This window comes from Aythya fuligula, chromosome 2, assembly GCF_009819795.1.
Source record: "Aythya fuligula isolate bAytFul2 chromosome 2, bAytFul2.pri, whole genome shotgun sequence".
In the NCBI taxonomy this organism is placed as follows: Eukaryota; Metazoa; Chordata; class Aves; order Anseriformes; family Anatidae; genus Aythya; species Aythya fuligula.
In genome coordinates, this window is record NC_045560.1 from 122,980,296 (window position 1) to 122,993,578 (window position 13,283).

General features: G+C 49.1%; 1 protein-coding gene across 1 annotated transcript; it reads left to right on the forward strand.

The window, feature by feature from the left end:
• The first annotated feature begins 12,039 nt into the window (after window positions 1–12,039).
• On the forward strand, window positions 12,040–12,993 carry BHLHE22 (basic helix-loop-helix family member e22). The gene has a single exon (XM_032183325.1). It carries the CDS (start codon window positions 12,040–12,042, stop codon window positions 12,991–12,993), a length of 954 nt encoding a protein of 317 aa, XP_032039216.1.
• The last annotated feature ends 290 nt before the right edge of the window (window positions 12,994–13,283 follow it).

Consider the following 13,283-nt stretch of genomic DNA (forward strand, 5'->3'; position numbering starts at 1 on the left):
TTTTATCTTCCTTTACCTGGAATTGTGATCTACCTTCTGGATCTACAGTGAATACATCTTTAACGTCTTACTAGATTAACATCTTTCCCTTACACAAAAAAAAAAAAAAAAAAAGAAGTATTTAACTTTACAGTAGCATTAGATCTGTTATTTGAAAGGTCTTCAGGTCCTGTGATATATCATTTGCAAAATATCTTTGAGCACGATGCAGTAGGTGCCCTCCAGGCTGACTGCAGCCACTAGGACGTTCCCATCTGGCCTACCATCTTGTCCGTAGCAGACGGAGACCAGATGTTCAAGGAATTAATTCACTGGGACAGCTGAACTTCTTCCCATGCCTTCACAGCCCGGCACAGAGAGAAGCACCCCACTACTGTGCCCATCACAGCCAGGGTGAGGACAAGAGGACTAATAACTGTTTCTGCCCATGCCTTGATTTGTTCATTAGCATCCAATTTAAAATCTTTGTCTCCTTCCTTTCTGATTGAGCATCTGGAGACACAAGCAAGATATCACGAGGCAGAGCACAAAGCACAACAACCCCTTGTGTGCCCTCTTGCCCCAGGTTAAAAGTCCTGATCCCACAGTAACTAGGGAGTAATGTAAACCTGCATTTAGCACAGGATGAGAGTGTGTAGCCACAACATGTAAACAGAAAGCTTACAGGATCCAAATCTCTGCATGGTCTTTCCTTACAATTTATTCTTATGTTGCTACTTTTCAAATCCACTTGTCTTCTACTAAGGAGTTGCTCGTTTCCCCTAGGGATTTCCACAGCTGCTACAGCTGTTACCTTTCTCCTTGTTCTTGCCCCAGCTCTTCTCCACTTACAAATGCTGGAAAAGTCATACAAATCTTTTACTTTCTTCTACCACTTGAAGCTTCTAGACATTGTGCTGATCTGCAGAGTTTATCATGTACATAAAGGTCACTCCACTCGTTGTGTATGTCAGCTGTGCTTTTTGTATTTTTTTTTCTGCCTCTGGTCTCTTCTGTCATAGCATTTCAGCTTCTCAGACAGGTCCAGGTGTCAGCCATGTCCAAGTGTCACCCTCCCTCTCCGTGTCCCATTTCAGATCTGGCACTTGTCTTGGCTTGGCAGTTTTCAGTCGCTCCTGTAAGAGTTGGTCCTGGGCACATTCGAGCCGAAGGACCCAACCACCCTGCCAAGGCTATGCCAGGGGGGCATGGTGCTGTGGCCAGGGATGAAGAGGCCAAGCCCATGAGCAGGACACAGTTGTCCCACAGGCTAGAGGCAGCCTCTGAGCCCTTCTGCGGTGTCTGACTGATCTTTTTTCTGAAGCCCCAGCCACGGTTTCAGCTCCCATCAGACTCATGGCTGAGCACCCCAGGCTCAAAGGCTTCAGGAACAAAGGCTGAGGCAGGCTCTGGGGGTGCCTTATAGCCATTTCTATACATGCCCTAATTGGGGTGAGTCTCTTGATGAGTAAATCCAGCAAATGGATTGGAGATAGCAAATAGCTGATTCAGTCCAGCAAATAGCTTGGAGAGCTGTTTCTGATCCACAGGCCCTACAAGCAGGGCAAACTGCAGCCAACCCTCCTTGCTGAAGGCACTCAGAGGAGGAGTGTGAGTGTAGGTACCCACAGGAAAAATATTCCCATGGTCCATCACAGAATCAGTATGATAAAGGACCAGTTGAAAAAGTAAAATAAAATAAAATAAAATAAAATAAAATAAAATAAAATAAAATAAAATAAAATAAAATAAAATAAAATAAAATAAAATAAAATAAAATAAAATAAAATAAAATAAAATAAAATAAAATAAAAATACTTCTTTTTTTTTTCCAAAATAAATGTTGCCAGAATATTAAGTGAGTGACACTGAGACCAGAACAGCTTATTAGAAAGGTTGAAGGAATGTACTACCATAAGGGTTAAAAATGAAGTGGTTTCAGGGAGGACTCCCCCCCATCCCACAGTCTTGTGCTGTGGTTTCACCAGTGCCACCCAGATCAGCCTCTGGCACCAACAGAGCCACCACCATTTGTTCCAGTTTCCTGGTGGGAGTGATTGATTAGAGCTGGTTGAGCCTGCTCTGTCCAGAGCAGGTGTGGAGCAAATTTGCCCTGACTCAGTCAATTAACTTTATCAGAGAATCAGAATCAACAGCATGAATATGATAACAACATGTTACAGGCTCTGTGCTTCTCACTGTGCCTGGTCTCATGCTACCAGTATAATCCTGGAGTTAGCACTAAAAATGGTGCCCAAATCTTCTAATGTGTGGGCACTTAGGTCCAGATTCATCCCATGCATGAGCAGAAGTTTAGTGAGCTTTCTGCAGCTATACTCCTCTGCACCATGGGCTTCATCTGATATGCAGGAGTAATTACCAAAGCCTAAAGCTTTGTGTTTGAATCTGTGTTATCTTTCAGGGGGTTGTGGTTTTTTTTTTTTTTTTTTTTGCTTGTTTGTTTTATTTCAGAAGAACAACACACTGAAACTACCCTAACAAGTGAGAGAATCCTGAATGAAATCATTTGGTATAGTACAAAGAAGGGAGGCCAAATTTAGAAAAAGCAAAACTTGGACCAAGAGACTAGATAACCAGAATCCCAAAGGGCAAACCTGATGTGTGTCCTGTGATGAAGAACATGGGTCCCCAGGATGACTTGAGTTTACCAAAGCTGAGGGTCAGTGCTGCAGCCTCCATCTCCCACACCCCTGCCATTATGCTGAGAAATTCCGGCATAGTTTCCTATGGCCACGATTAGCAACAGGGAAAATCCCATGTCTAAAAAATGTGCCTTAGGGGGCCTCTGGCAGCTCAAATAAGCATTCCTCCAAGTCTGATGGGCAGCCAGACTGGTATAAAGCTGAATTCAGTGAAGTCACCTTGCAGGCCATAACACAATGCGGTTTGTTTGGTTCCTGATCCAGCTACTGATGAAGTCAAAACACATATTGACCAGTACATTAAAGAAGGCTTCTTTCCTGTTTTAACCTAGTCTGACGCTATATGTAGAAGCAAGTATAGAGCCAGCAATGTGAAAAGGCTGCCTATGCCCTTTTCCTGACAACGCCTCCCTAGCTCACAAGTCCCCAGCTGCAATCCTACACATTCTGTAAATCAGGCGCACCTCGCCTTGCCTCAAGCCACATCATTTGTTTTCATGCCCATTTGAACTCAGCTAAATCAAGCTGTTGTCCAAACGGATGGTCAACCAGAGAAGTTGGACCGTAATGAAGTAAATCAGTCTGAAATATGTTCTGATCCTCCTGCAAAGTTGCCTCTTCAAAGATGACTGTCACCTTGGTGGATTCAGCCTGCAGGTCCATGGAGCCCCTTGCCTCCAGCAGTCCTCTCCTGGAATAATCAAATAACTCTGCAAAGGAAACATCGGTAAGTCTCTGTGACAGCCTAAGCAGGGGCTAAGGATGCTAAATGCTTTTGTCAGCCCTCAAGCATTGGCTGGTCACTCGTTCTTACTCTCAGAAAGGAAGCTGTGTGTAAACTTTGTACTACCTGAGCTCTTCTTGGTAGCTGAGGCTGTGTTACAAAATACTCTGAAAGACAAAGTTCCTCAAAATGCTGAACTGTGGTGGGTTTTTATGTGTATGTTGTTGTTTGTTTGTTTGTTTTTCTCTCTTCTCCCCCCCCCCCCCTTTTTTTTTTCCAACCTATAGATATCATTTGGCCTCTGTCCTTACCCCATTAAGGTTTCTGGCTGAGCTGTGGCAGCTGGTGTGCCAGCACTGGGTCTGAACAAAGGACTCACTGAGCTACCAGCACAACGTGGAGCAACACTAAGGCAGATGTAAGTCACCCCCGGCTGCCAGAGCTCAGCAGTTGGTCATCTCAGAAGCATGGCAGGGTCCCTGCCTCACCTGCTCATGCCTCCCTGTTTTTCTTTCCCTTGCTGTTGTGGTTGCAGTGAGGTTGGGTCCTCTAGTTTGCATCAGAAGCCCTCTGCCCACACAGAATCCATGACAGGAGTGGGACTGTAGCTGGCAGCATCCTTATCTCTGGATTGAATTGCAAGTTCAAATCCCATTGCAATGGTTTGGCTCAAAAATATCGTGAGCTTGTGTCACAGTGCTAATCAGAACTAGGCACTGTTACAAGGAGTTTTCCTCCTGGTCATGATCTCTGCTGTTATTAAAGGATCTTGTCACTTTTAAAACAGTGCTGTTCCATCTCATAATGAAGCAAGGCCATATGGTATATGAAGCAAGAACACAAGGAAGCAAGACAGCAAGAAAGCAAAAGCAAGCAAAAAAGAGAAAGAGGGAAAGAGACATGGAAAGAAAATGAGAGGCAGAAAGACAGAGGGAGAGAGAACAGTCAAATACCAATGAGATATGCTGCTTCCTCTTTTTTGTTATGTGCCATTTCCCCAGATCCACCCTGTAGCCATAATCGCTGCATTGTACTACAGTGAAGGCAAATAAAAAGAGTACCTGAGAGAAAAAATGTGATCTAAAAAAGGGAAAAGTTCCCCTGCCTTGTAATATGTGCAATTCTGGGCAGTGTAGGCATGAAACATGAGCTGAGATATCTCTGTTTCAGTGAACATGCTATGTTTTAGATGATGTTACTCTTATAACTTCTAAACTTCATGATATAAACAGCAAACCTAATTCTGGAAAAAGCACCTACCACACCTGATTACCATAACCAGGAGCACACACCTTTAAATCAAAAGTCAGTTGAGTTGGAAAAGGTTTAAGTTTTTTCAATAAATTACTTTTTATAATGACTATAAAAGTTATATAGTACACAGAGACTTGCTAGAGGTAGATACTTTACTGTACCTGAATTGCTGGGAATACTTCCTGAGACATAAAGCTGACAATCAGACAGCTGAGTGTGTTTGAAAAACATCGTCTACCAAGAGATTAAAGTATGAATTTAGTAAAGTAATCCAGGAAGGAAATCCTTTGTTCTCCCTTGTTACTTATCTTGGCAACTGAAGTGGTGTAATGGGAAATGAGCTTACAATTTAATTTAAAAGCAGTTGAAATATAGGAAGTCTGAAAACAAAATAATTTTTCTCTGTTAAATATATGGATTTTTACTCGTACTAAACTATATTTCAACACATTTTTGTATTTTATGCCCCTGATAAGTTATTAAACATATAAAATTGCCTTATTTATAGAGTATAACAAAGTTGCTAGCAATAGTGCCTGTATTTTTCAATATAGCAACTACTTAGATGTGCATAGATTCTAGATGAACTTTTAATTACAAGGGAATGAAGAGAATTGCTAGGAATAAAACAGGTTTGTTAATCTCTGAAGAAGGGAACAAAAGGAATGATGATTCTAAATCAGAAAATGTATCAAACTGTATTTTTTTAAAGAAAAATAAAGCACAGTTGTTAGAAAATAAATCCTTGTACTTAGAGTTGTTGAGAGAAGGTCATAAGGAAGGTTAAGGGGGAGAAAACTAAGTATGTGAAACTGAGCATATCTCTGTGATGTGCAGCATGGGGAGTAAAGGGAATTCACTAATGAACTTATCCAAACTACTAACAATTATTTTAAAGTGTTTCTGGAGAATTAGTGAGCTCTCAGAGGTCTGAAAAGAAAAGGGAACACGTTACTGGTCTTTAAAAGTGGCAGGGGAAGAGGAAGAGAAAGAGTGAACCTGTCATCTACCATCTGCTAAGCCTAACTTCAGACTGCAGTAATATAGTGGAAAAAATATTAAAAGGTAAAAATCCTAAGCACTTAGGGGAGAATGGATCCACAACCAATAAACAGCATGGATTTATAAAGAAGGGAAGAAAGGCACACGCAAGCATTTTTTTTCTTCCTATAATTGCAAAGTGGTGACTGAAGGGAATACAGTAGGTGTAATATACGTGCCTACCAACGTATAGATTTGGATGTATGGGCCTCAGTAAATTAAATAAGATCTAGCACTGTGGAAAAAAAAAAAAAAATAAAAAAAAATCCAATGTAATTTCTGGGCTTCCAGCACAGAGGCATCGTGTCATGTACCTGGGAAGTGATAGATGTCTCTCTCAGTATACAATACTGATGAGATAGCACTCGACTACTGCTTTCAGATTTAAGTACTTTCAGTACCAATAAAGGTGAACTGGAAGGAGTTCAAGAAGCATGGAAGGAAAAGGAAATGCCTATTGGCAATGAAATATTAACTGAAAATAAACATCTATAGCTTGGCCAAATAGTAGTGGGAAGAGTAAGCTCAGTGCCACATTCATTACAGTGGAAAGTTTCTAATATAAAGAAAGTAGAGTTGAGTGTAAGCATGAAAGATAGACAGGGAGTAAATACTAACTGTACATGGCCAGCACTCTGGCCTCTGTTCCTGCTGAGACCCATCCAGACATTTCTTGTGGGTGTTTCAAAGGGACAGAGAGAATAAGGACTTTCTCTGAGAGCTAGAAACAAGAGTGGTGTGATTGGATGGAGCTGTGTAAGGCATAATTCAGGCTGAAGGAGATAAATAAGCATTGTAGGTAGCTCCATTAGTCCAGGGAATTGTTTGCTGAGCAGTGCAGGTAAATCTACTTTGGCCAAAGCATGAGAATTTATAGGAGTTAGGAAGGGAATGCCTTAGAGGTGGTTGTCTGGAGAACAAAAGGAAAGAGAAAAATAGGGTGAGGAAGGAAAGAGAAAGGAAGGAAGGAAGGAAGGAAGGAAGGAAGGAAGGAAGGAAGGAAGGAAGGAAGGAAGGAAGGAAGGAAGGAAGGAAGGAAGGAAGGAAGGAAGGAAGAGAGAGAGAAAGAAAGAGAGAAAGAGAGAAAGAGAGAAGGAGAGAAAGAGAGAAAGAGAGAAAGAGAGAAAGGAAGAGAGAAAGGAAGAGAGAAAGGAAGAGAGAAAGGAAGAGAGATAGAGAGATAGATAGAAAGAGAGAGAGAGAGAGAGAGATAGAGAGATAGAGAGAGAGAGAGAAAGAGAGATAGATAGAAAGAAAGAGAGAAAGAAAGAAAGAGAGAAAGAGAGAAAGAGAGAAAGAGAGAAAGAGAGAAAGAGAGAAAGAGAGAGAGAAAGAGAGAAAGAGAGAAAGAGAGAAAGAGAGAAAGAGAGAAAGAGAGAAAGAGAGAAAGAGAGAAAGAGAAAGAGAGAAAGAGAGAAAGAGAGAAAGAGAGAAAGAGAGAAAGAGAGAAAGAAAGAGAGAAAGAAAGAGAGAAAGAAAGAGAGAAAGAAAGAGAGAAAGAGAGAAAGAGAGAAAGAGAGAAAGAAAGAGAGAAAGAAAGAGAGAAAGAAAGAGAGAAAGAAAGAAAGAAAGAAAAGAAAGAAAGAAAGAAAGAAAGAAAGAAAGAAAGAAAGAAAGAAAGAAAGAAAGAAAGAAAGAAAGAAAGAAAGAAAGAAAGAAAGAAAGAAAGAAAGAAAGAAAGAAAGAAAGAAAGAAAGAAAGAAAGAAAGAAAGAAAGAAAGAAAGAAAGAAAGAAAGAAAGAAAGAAAGAAAGAAATATTGGGGATGGCCAGAGTCTCAAAGTTCCCAAAACCAAAGCAAAACGAGCTGAATAGTGGTCTCTTCTAGTCGTTCTTAAACCTCAGGTAACGCTTCAGTCAGTGCTCATGCACCCTGAGCTGTCCCTGACCCTGGAATGCCATCAGGCTCTTCCAGCCAAAGTCCATTTCAAGTGCATATACTTCCCAAAGTGTGACTATGTAAATGCGTTAATAAAAACCTGTTGAGAGCCTCTCGACTCTTACCCAGGCTCATCCCTTAGTCCCTCGGCTTCAGCTTCAAAAGTAGACCAGTGATCATTCCCTTCCCCATGCTTCTTGCGTGCATTTTCGGCCGGATTCCCCCACCTCCACATTTCCAGGTCACTTTCGGCGTCTCCAGCACCTTCCTTCCCGGATCGAGACGAGCCGTGCCGGGGCTCAGTGCACTTCTCCTGCTGCCCAGGAGATGGTGCTGTGGATTTTGGATCGGGAGAGCCGCGGCGGGGGCCGGGGGCTGGCGGCCAGCAGCCCCGCTCCGTGCGGGGAAGGGGGCGGTGGGAGGCTGTAGGGCTTGCCGGGGACCCCGGGGTGCCACCGGTGCCCCTGCAGCCCTGCAGACTTTTCCCTCTTCCCGCAAGGGACACGGGAGCAGCGTTTCGCAGCCCCTCGCCACCCAAATTTCTCTGCCGGGCCCCCTCTCTGTAGACCGGAAAAAAAGCTGGGACACCGGAGGCAGGTTTGTACGGAGAGCTTCGGCCCCTTCTCCTCCTCCCCTACACGCAGCACCTGTGGGCTGCGTGGTCCCTGGGAATAAACAAGAAATAAAAATAGAAGAAAATAACAATAATAATAAAAACTTCCCAACCTGGGAATTCACCGGGGAGAGATACCTCTGAGGAGGTTTGTACTAGGAGACGATGTGATGGAGGTGGCTTTATTTTTCTATTTTAACCTTTCTCCTCTCCACCCTGAACTTAACTAAAGTTTGCCAACGGGTGGAGAAAACACTCAGGCAGCCGCGGCGAGGGCAGGCTCTCCCCGACCGCCGGCTCGCCTGTGCCCTGCTGTAGAGGGCTCGGCGTGCCGGGGGCAGGACAGGCTGCAGGAAGGAGCTGTCAGACTAAAATCCGTATCCAGGACCCCCCGGACCCTCCGGCCTTCCCCGAGACGGGGTCTCCTGGTGCTAGAGCCACGTTCAAGTTTGCAGCTGCCTGCGGCCACCCCCCGGCCGCCTTTGCCGGGCGCTGGGGGCTGCTCCTTTCCCCAAATAACGCCCGAAGAGGAGCTCAAGGGGCTGCGGTACAATTAAAGCAGGTAACGAGACGCCGGGCAGATGTGTTTTCATTGCGCTGTAAGATAAACGCGGTGTTAAATGCCTGACAACTTCCCAGAAGCAATCAGCAAAAGTTTACGAGTGCATAAACCTCAAAGACCATTCCTCGGTATTTTTATAAGCCCCGCATTTAAAGCTTCTATAAATTCTTCTGCCTGCTTCCAAACTAAAGTTCCCGGAGACTACAAAACAGCCACTTCTCACGGGAGGGTGCCCGGGGGAGCGGGGAGAAGCAGATCGCAGCCAGCGGGGCTCCCATTTTGTCTCCTTTTTCCCCCCTCCAAAGCTAAAGTTTGCCAGAAAGTTGGGATATTAAAGCACGGCAGGGCACAGGCGAGATGACTGGGGTGCAGCAAAGTTTCAAGAGCAGGGGGCAGACCCAGAAAGAAGGGGAGAAGAAAGGCTGAGAATAAATAAAAGGCGAGGCAGACGAGCGGCCGGGCAGAGATCCACGCACAGCTGATGAGTGGACAAGGATGAGCTTAGAGACGAAGAAGGAGAAAAATTGCAGGAGTACAGAGCAAATGTTGGTGAACACAACCGAGGACAAGGGGAGGTGGCCGAGACCCCGGGGAGGTGGCTGAGCCGCCCCTGTCCCCCCGCTCCGACGGCGCGGCCCCCTCGGTGCTTGCGGAGGGGGAGCACTCGAGGTCCCCAAAGTTTAAGGCAAAAGGAGGGAGGGAGGCAGCATTAGTGAAGGAGGGATGGAGCTGGAGACCTCTGTCTCCAAAGGAATAAGCTGCGAGAACCTTCCCCCTAGGCATCATATCAGAATAATGCTATCCGTCATCCTCAAGTGACCACAGGAGTTTCACAAGTTGGACGTTAAACAGATTTTTAAAACTAAAATAAAAATAAAATAAAAGTATTGCGGTTATAAAGCCCTTTGTTTATGATCCCAGGGAAAAATGAAGTCGCTAATTGGCAGACAATAAAGGTAAAATGCCTTCGGATTAATAATGATGGAGGTTAACGGTGTGGCATCCCCCGGAAAGGGGGAGGGGAGCGAGGCGCTTGGACGGCGACCAGGGACAAGTGCGGCAGCCAAAGGGGGCTGGGGGGGGCTGGGGAGGGGGGGACACAGCCCCTCTTCGCAGGGCTCGGCTTGTGTGTTCGTGTCTGATCCCGAGGCACGAGGTGACGGAGGGCCGTATTGTAGTTGTGTCCTTGCTGGATGAAATCTCAGTCAATTACTTTGAAATCCGCAGCTTGGCTTCTTTTCATTCTTTCCAGGTGAAAATTCAAACGTTTGCTGTTGTCGCCTGGTCCTTTCTTTCCCGAAACAAGGCACCCAACTGTTCTGATATTACCATTCAAAAACAGGTTCTGTGGCAAACCTCATTTGTGAATCTATTACAGAGATTAATAGATTATTTCTCCTTTTTCAACTAATTCTCAGTGGGGAAATTTAACCATATGGTAAGGAGAGAATTAGAATTTCATCACATTAGAGCAAAATGTAATGAAAAGAGTCCAACACCTGGGGCCAACTCTGAAAGACACAATTAAAAGGTTTTTAATGAAACCGGAGAAACCCCAAATTTCATAGCCTTCAGTAATTCTGCCACATAAGAATGATTTGCCGCAAGTGTTGGGAAATATTGTTTTTACTGATGTCAGGAGGCTGAAAACCCCGCCGCGAAATGCTAGGTGCTTTCAGAGCGCTGACAATGAAGCGGGGAGGGAGCTGCTGGCGTCTGGCGGTGGAGGAGCAGCGGGACAAAATTCACGCAAGCCCTTTGGGCTGCCGATTAGGAGGGGAGAGCCGGGAGGCTCGGCACAGCCCCGGGGAGCCGGAGCCCCGGGACTCGAGGGGAACCGGACCGGGGCCGCCCCTCGCCCTGGCACCCGCAGCCCCGGGGCTGCCCCGGGGAGGGATGTAGGGATGGATGTAGGGATGGATGTAGGGATGTAGGGATGGATGGAGGGATGGAGGGATGGATGAAGGGATGAGGGATGCTGCCAAGAGTTGGTCCACGGCACCAAAAAGTTGCGCCGGTTTTGCCCTTTTCTCACCCCTCCCTTCCTCCCCAGCTCGGTTCATTTTCAAGGTAACTGATGGGGCTTTATATTTTTATAGGGACACGGGGGATAATCAGTCTAAAGCGGCAATCTGCTACTCGAAAGCGGCTGAGGGGAGGAGGAGGGGAACCTCCTCGCAGTTTGGTCTCCATTTGCTGGGAGGGGGGGGGAGTTGGGGGAAGAGGGCTGGGGACCATTCGCCTCCCACGGAAGCAAGGTGGACTCTGGCGGTGGGCAGGAGCGGGCACCTCGTCTCGGGTTGGTCCGGAGACTTTAAATCCTTTTTTTTTTTTTTTTTTTTTTTTTTTTTAAAGTATTTTTCCCAGGCGATCCTTTTCGAGAAGAGGGGAAGGGGTGGGAGGGGGCTAGAAGTGAATGTAAATGCAGGGGTGGGTGGGCTGGGGTGGGGGGAAAGGGTGTCACTCCTGACTCGGCGGCTAAGTTAGCAGAAGTCTGCTGGCAGCACTCGGGAGGGGAAGTGTTCAAGCGGGCTTTTTTTCTGCAGTGCAGGGCTGTAATTTGCTGAAGGAGGCAAAGAACATCCTTCGATCTAAGTAGGGCTTTTAGTGTGCTCATTGATGAGTGAAAGTCGCCACACATGTCAAGCTAAAGGCAGTTGTTGGGTTACTAACAGGACACAACGTCTTGCAAACATATGCGTTAAGCTGTGTATACAGATGGCAGGGAGAATAATGGAGCAGGCGCCTCTTATAAAGCTCTAGCTGCTGCCTGTCTTCAGACCTGGGAAATGAAACTATTCAGACTCAGGGCCAGATAGCGCCTGGGATTGTTTGTTACCGTTTTAATCCTATTAATTAAAACGTTAACCTGATTGGGTAGAAAGCTCTGTCCCAACAGGCGAGTCTTCTTCATAATAACCTACTCTCAGAGATAATGATGTAAAAGACTCCCCCGTCTGCGGCGGCTGCTGGTTGATGGCTCCGGAAATCTCTTGAAGGTGAATCCAAGCAAGATAAACGGTGGAAGCGGCTCCGCTGGCAGCGCACAATGCCCCAGCGCGGCGCCTGCTGAGGGCGAGCCGGAGCCGGGGACGAAGCCGGGGACGAAGCCGGAGCCGGGGACGAAGCCGGAGCCGGAGCCGGAGCAGCAGCAGCAGCAGCAGCAGCAGCGGCGGCGGCAGCGCCGGGCAGGGCGCAGCCCCGGCGGGAGCCGGGAGCCCGGCAGCGGCAGCAGGACGCCCGCTCGCCGCCCGCCGCGGCGCGGAGGAGCCTTGGAGGAGCGGGCCGGGAGCTGAGGGGGGCGGCGGCGGCGGCGGCGGCGCCGATGGAGCGGGCGCTGGGGCTGCCCGCCGAAGAGGACCTCTTCCACAAGAGCCTGGCCGCCTCGGCCAAGCGCATGGAGTCCGCCTTCCGCTCGCCCCCGGGGCTCGACCTGTCGCACCCCCGCGACCGCCAGCCCTCGCCGCTCGCCTGCTACGAGGCGGCCGAGCCCGAGGCGCTGCTGCAGCCCGGCGGAGGAGGAGGCGGCGGCGGCGGAGGCGGCGGCGGCGGGGGGGACCCGCTGGGGCTGCCGCCGGGCTCCGTGTGCGTCAAGTACGGCGAGAGCGCCAGCCGCAGCTCGGTGGCCGAGAGCAGCGGCGGCGAGCAGAGCCCCGACGACGACAGCGACGGCCGCTGCGAGCTGCTGCTGCGCGGCCCCGGGGGGGACCCCCGCGACGCCTCGCCGGCGGTCGGCGGCGGCGGGGGCAGCGGCGGCGGCGGCGGCGGCGGCGGCGTGGGGCCGAAGGCGGCCGAGGGGGGCTGCTCCAACAGCCACGGGCACGGCGGCAGCAAGAAGTCCAAGGAGCAGAAGGCGCTGCGCCTCAACATCAACGCGCGGGAGCGGCGGCGGATGCACGACCTGAACGACGCGCTGGACGAGCTGCGGGCCGTCATCCCCTACGCGCACAGCCCCTCGGTGCGGAAGCTGTCCAAGATCGCCACGCTGCTCCTGGCCAAGAACTACATCCTCATGCAGGCGCAGGCCCTGGAGGAGATGCGGCGCCTCGTGGCTTATCTCAACCAGGGCCAGGCCATCTCCGCCGCCTCCCTGCCCAGCTCCGCCGCGGCGGCGGCGGCGGCGGCGGCCGCGCTGCACCCCGCCCTCGGCGCCTACGAGCAGGCGGCCGGCTACCCCTTCAGCGCCGGGCTGCCCCCCGCCACCTCCTGCCCGGAGAAATGTGCCATTTTCAACAGCGTCTCCTCCAGCCTCTGCAAACAGTGCACGGAGAAGCCTTAAGCCTCGCCGCCGCCGCCGCCTCCCCGCCTCCGGTAGCCGGGCACCGGCGGTGGCAAGCGGGGGTCTGCGGCCGGGCCGGGGGGCGAGGGGGCAGAGGAGGGACTGCGAGCCGCCAGGGCTCCCCCGTATCCCCGCTGGGAAGGCGGCTTTTTGGGGACGGAGACGGGCCCCGGTGGGAAAGGGGCGCGGGGCCAGGGCGGGCGGAGGGGCGGCGGGGAGGGGGCTTCAGCCTCGGGGGTGCCGGGGGGGTTTCCCTGGAGGTGCGACCCGCACAAAGGAGAGGCTGAGAG

Excerpts from the sequence above, each read along its gene's own strand:
- BHLHE22 (XM_032183325.1), top strand. The coding sequence starts at position 12,040 with ATGGAGCGGGCGCTGGGGCTGCCCGCCGAAGAGGACCTCTTCCACAAG.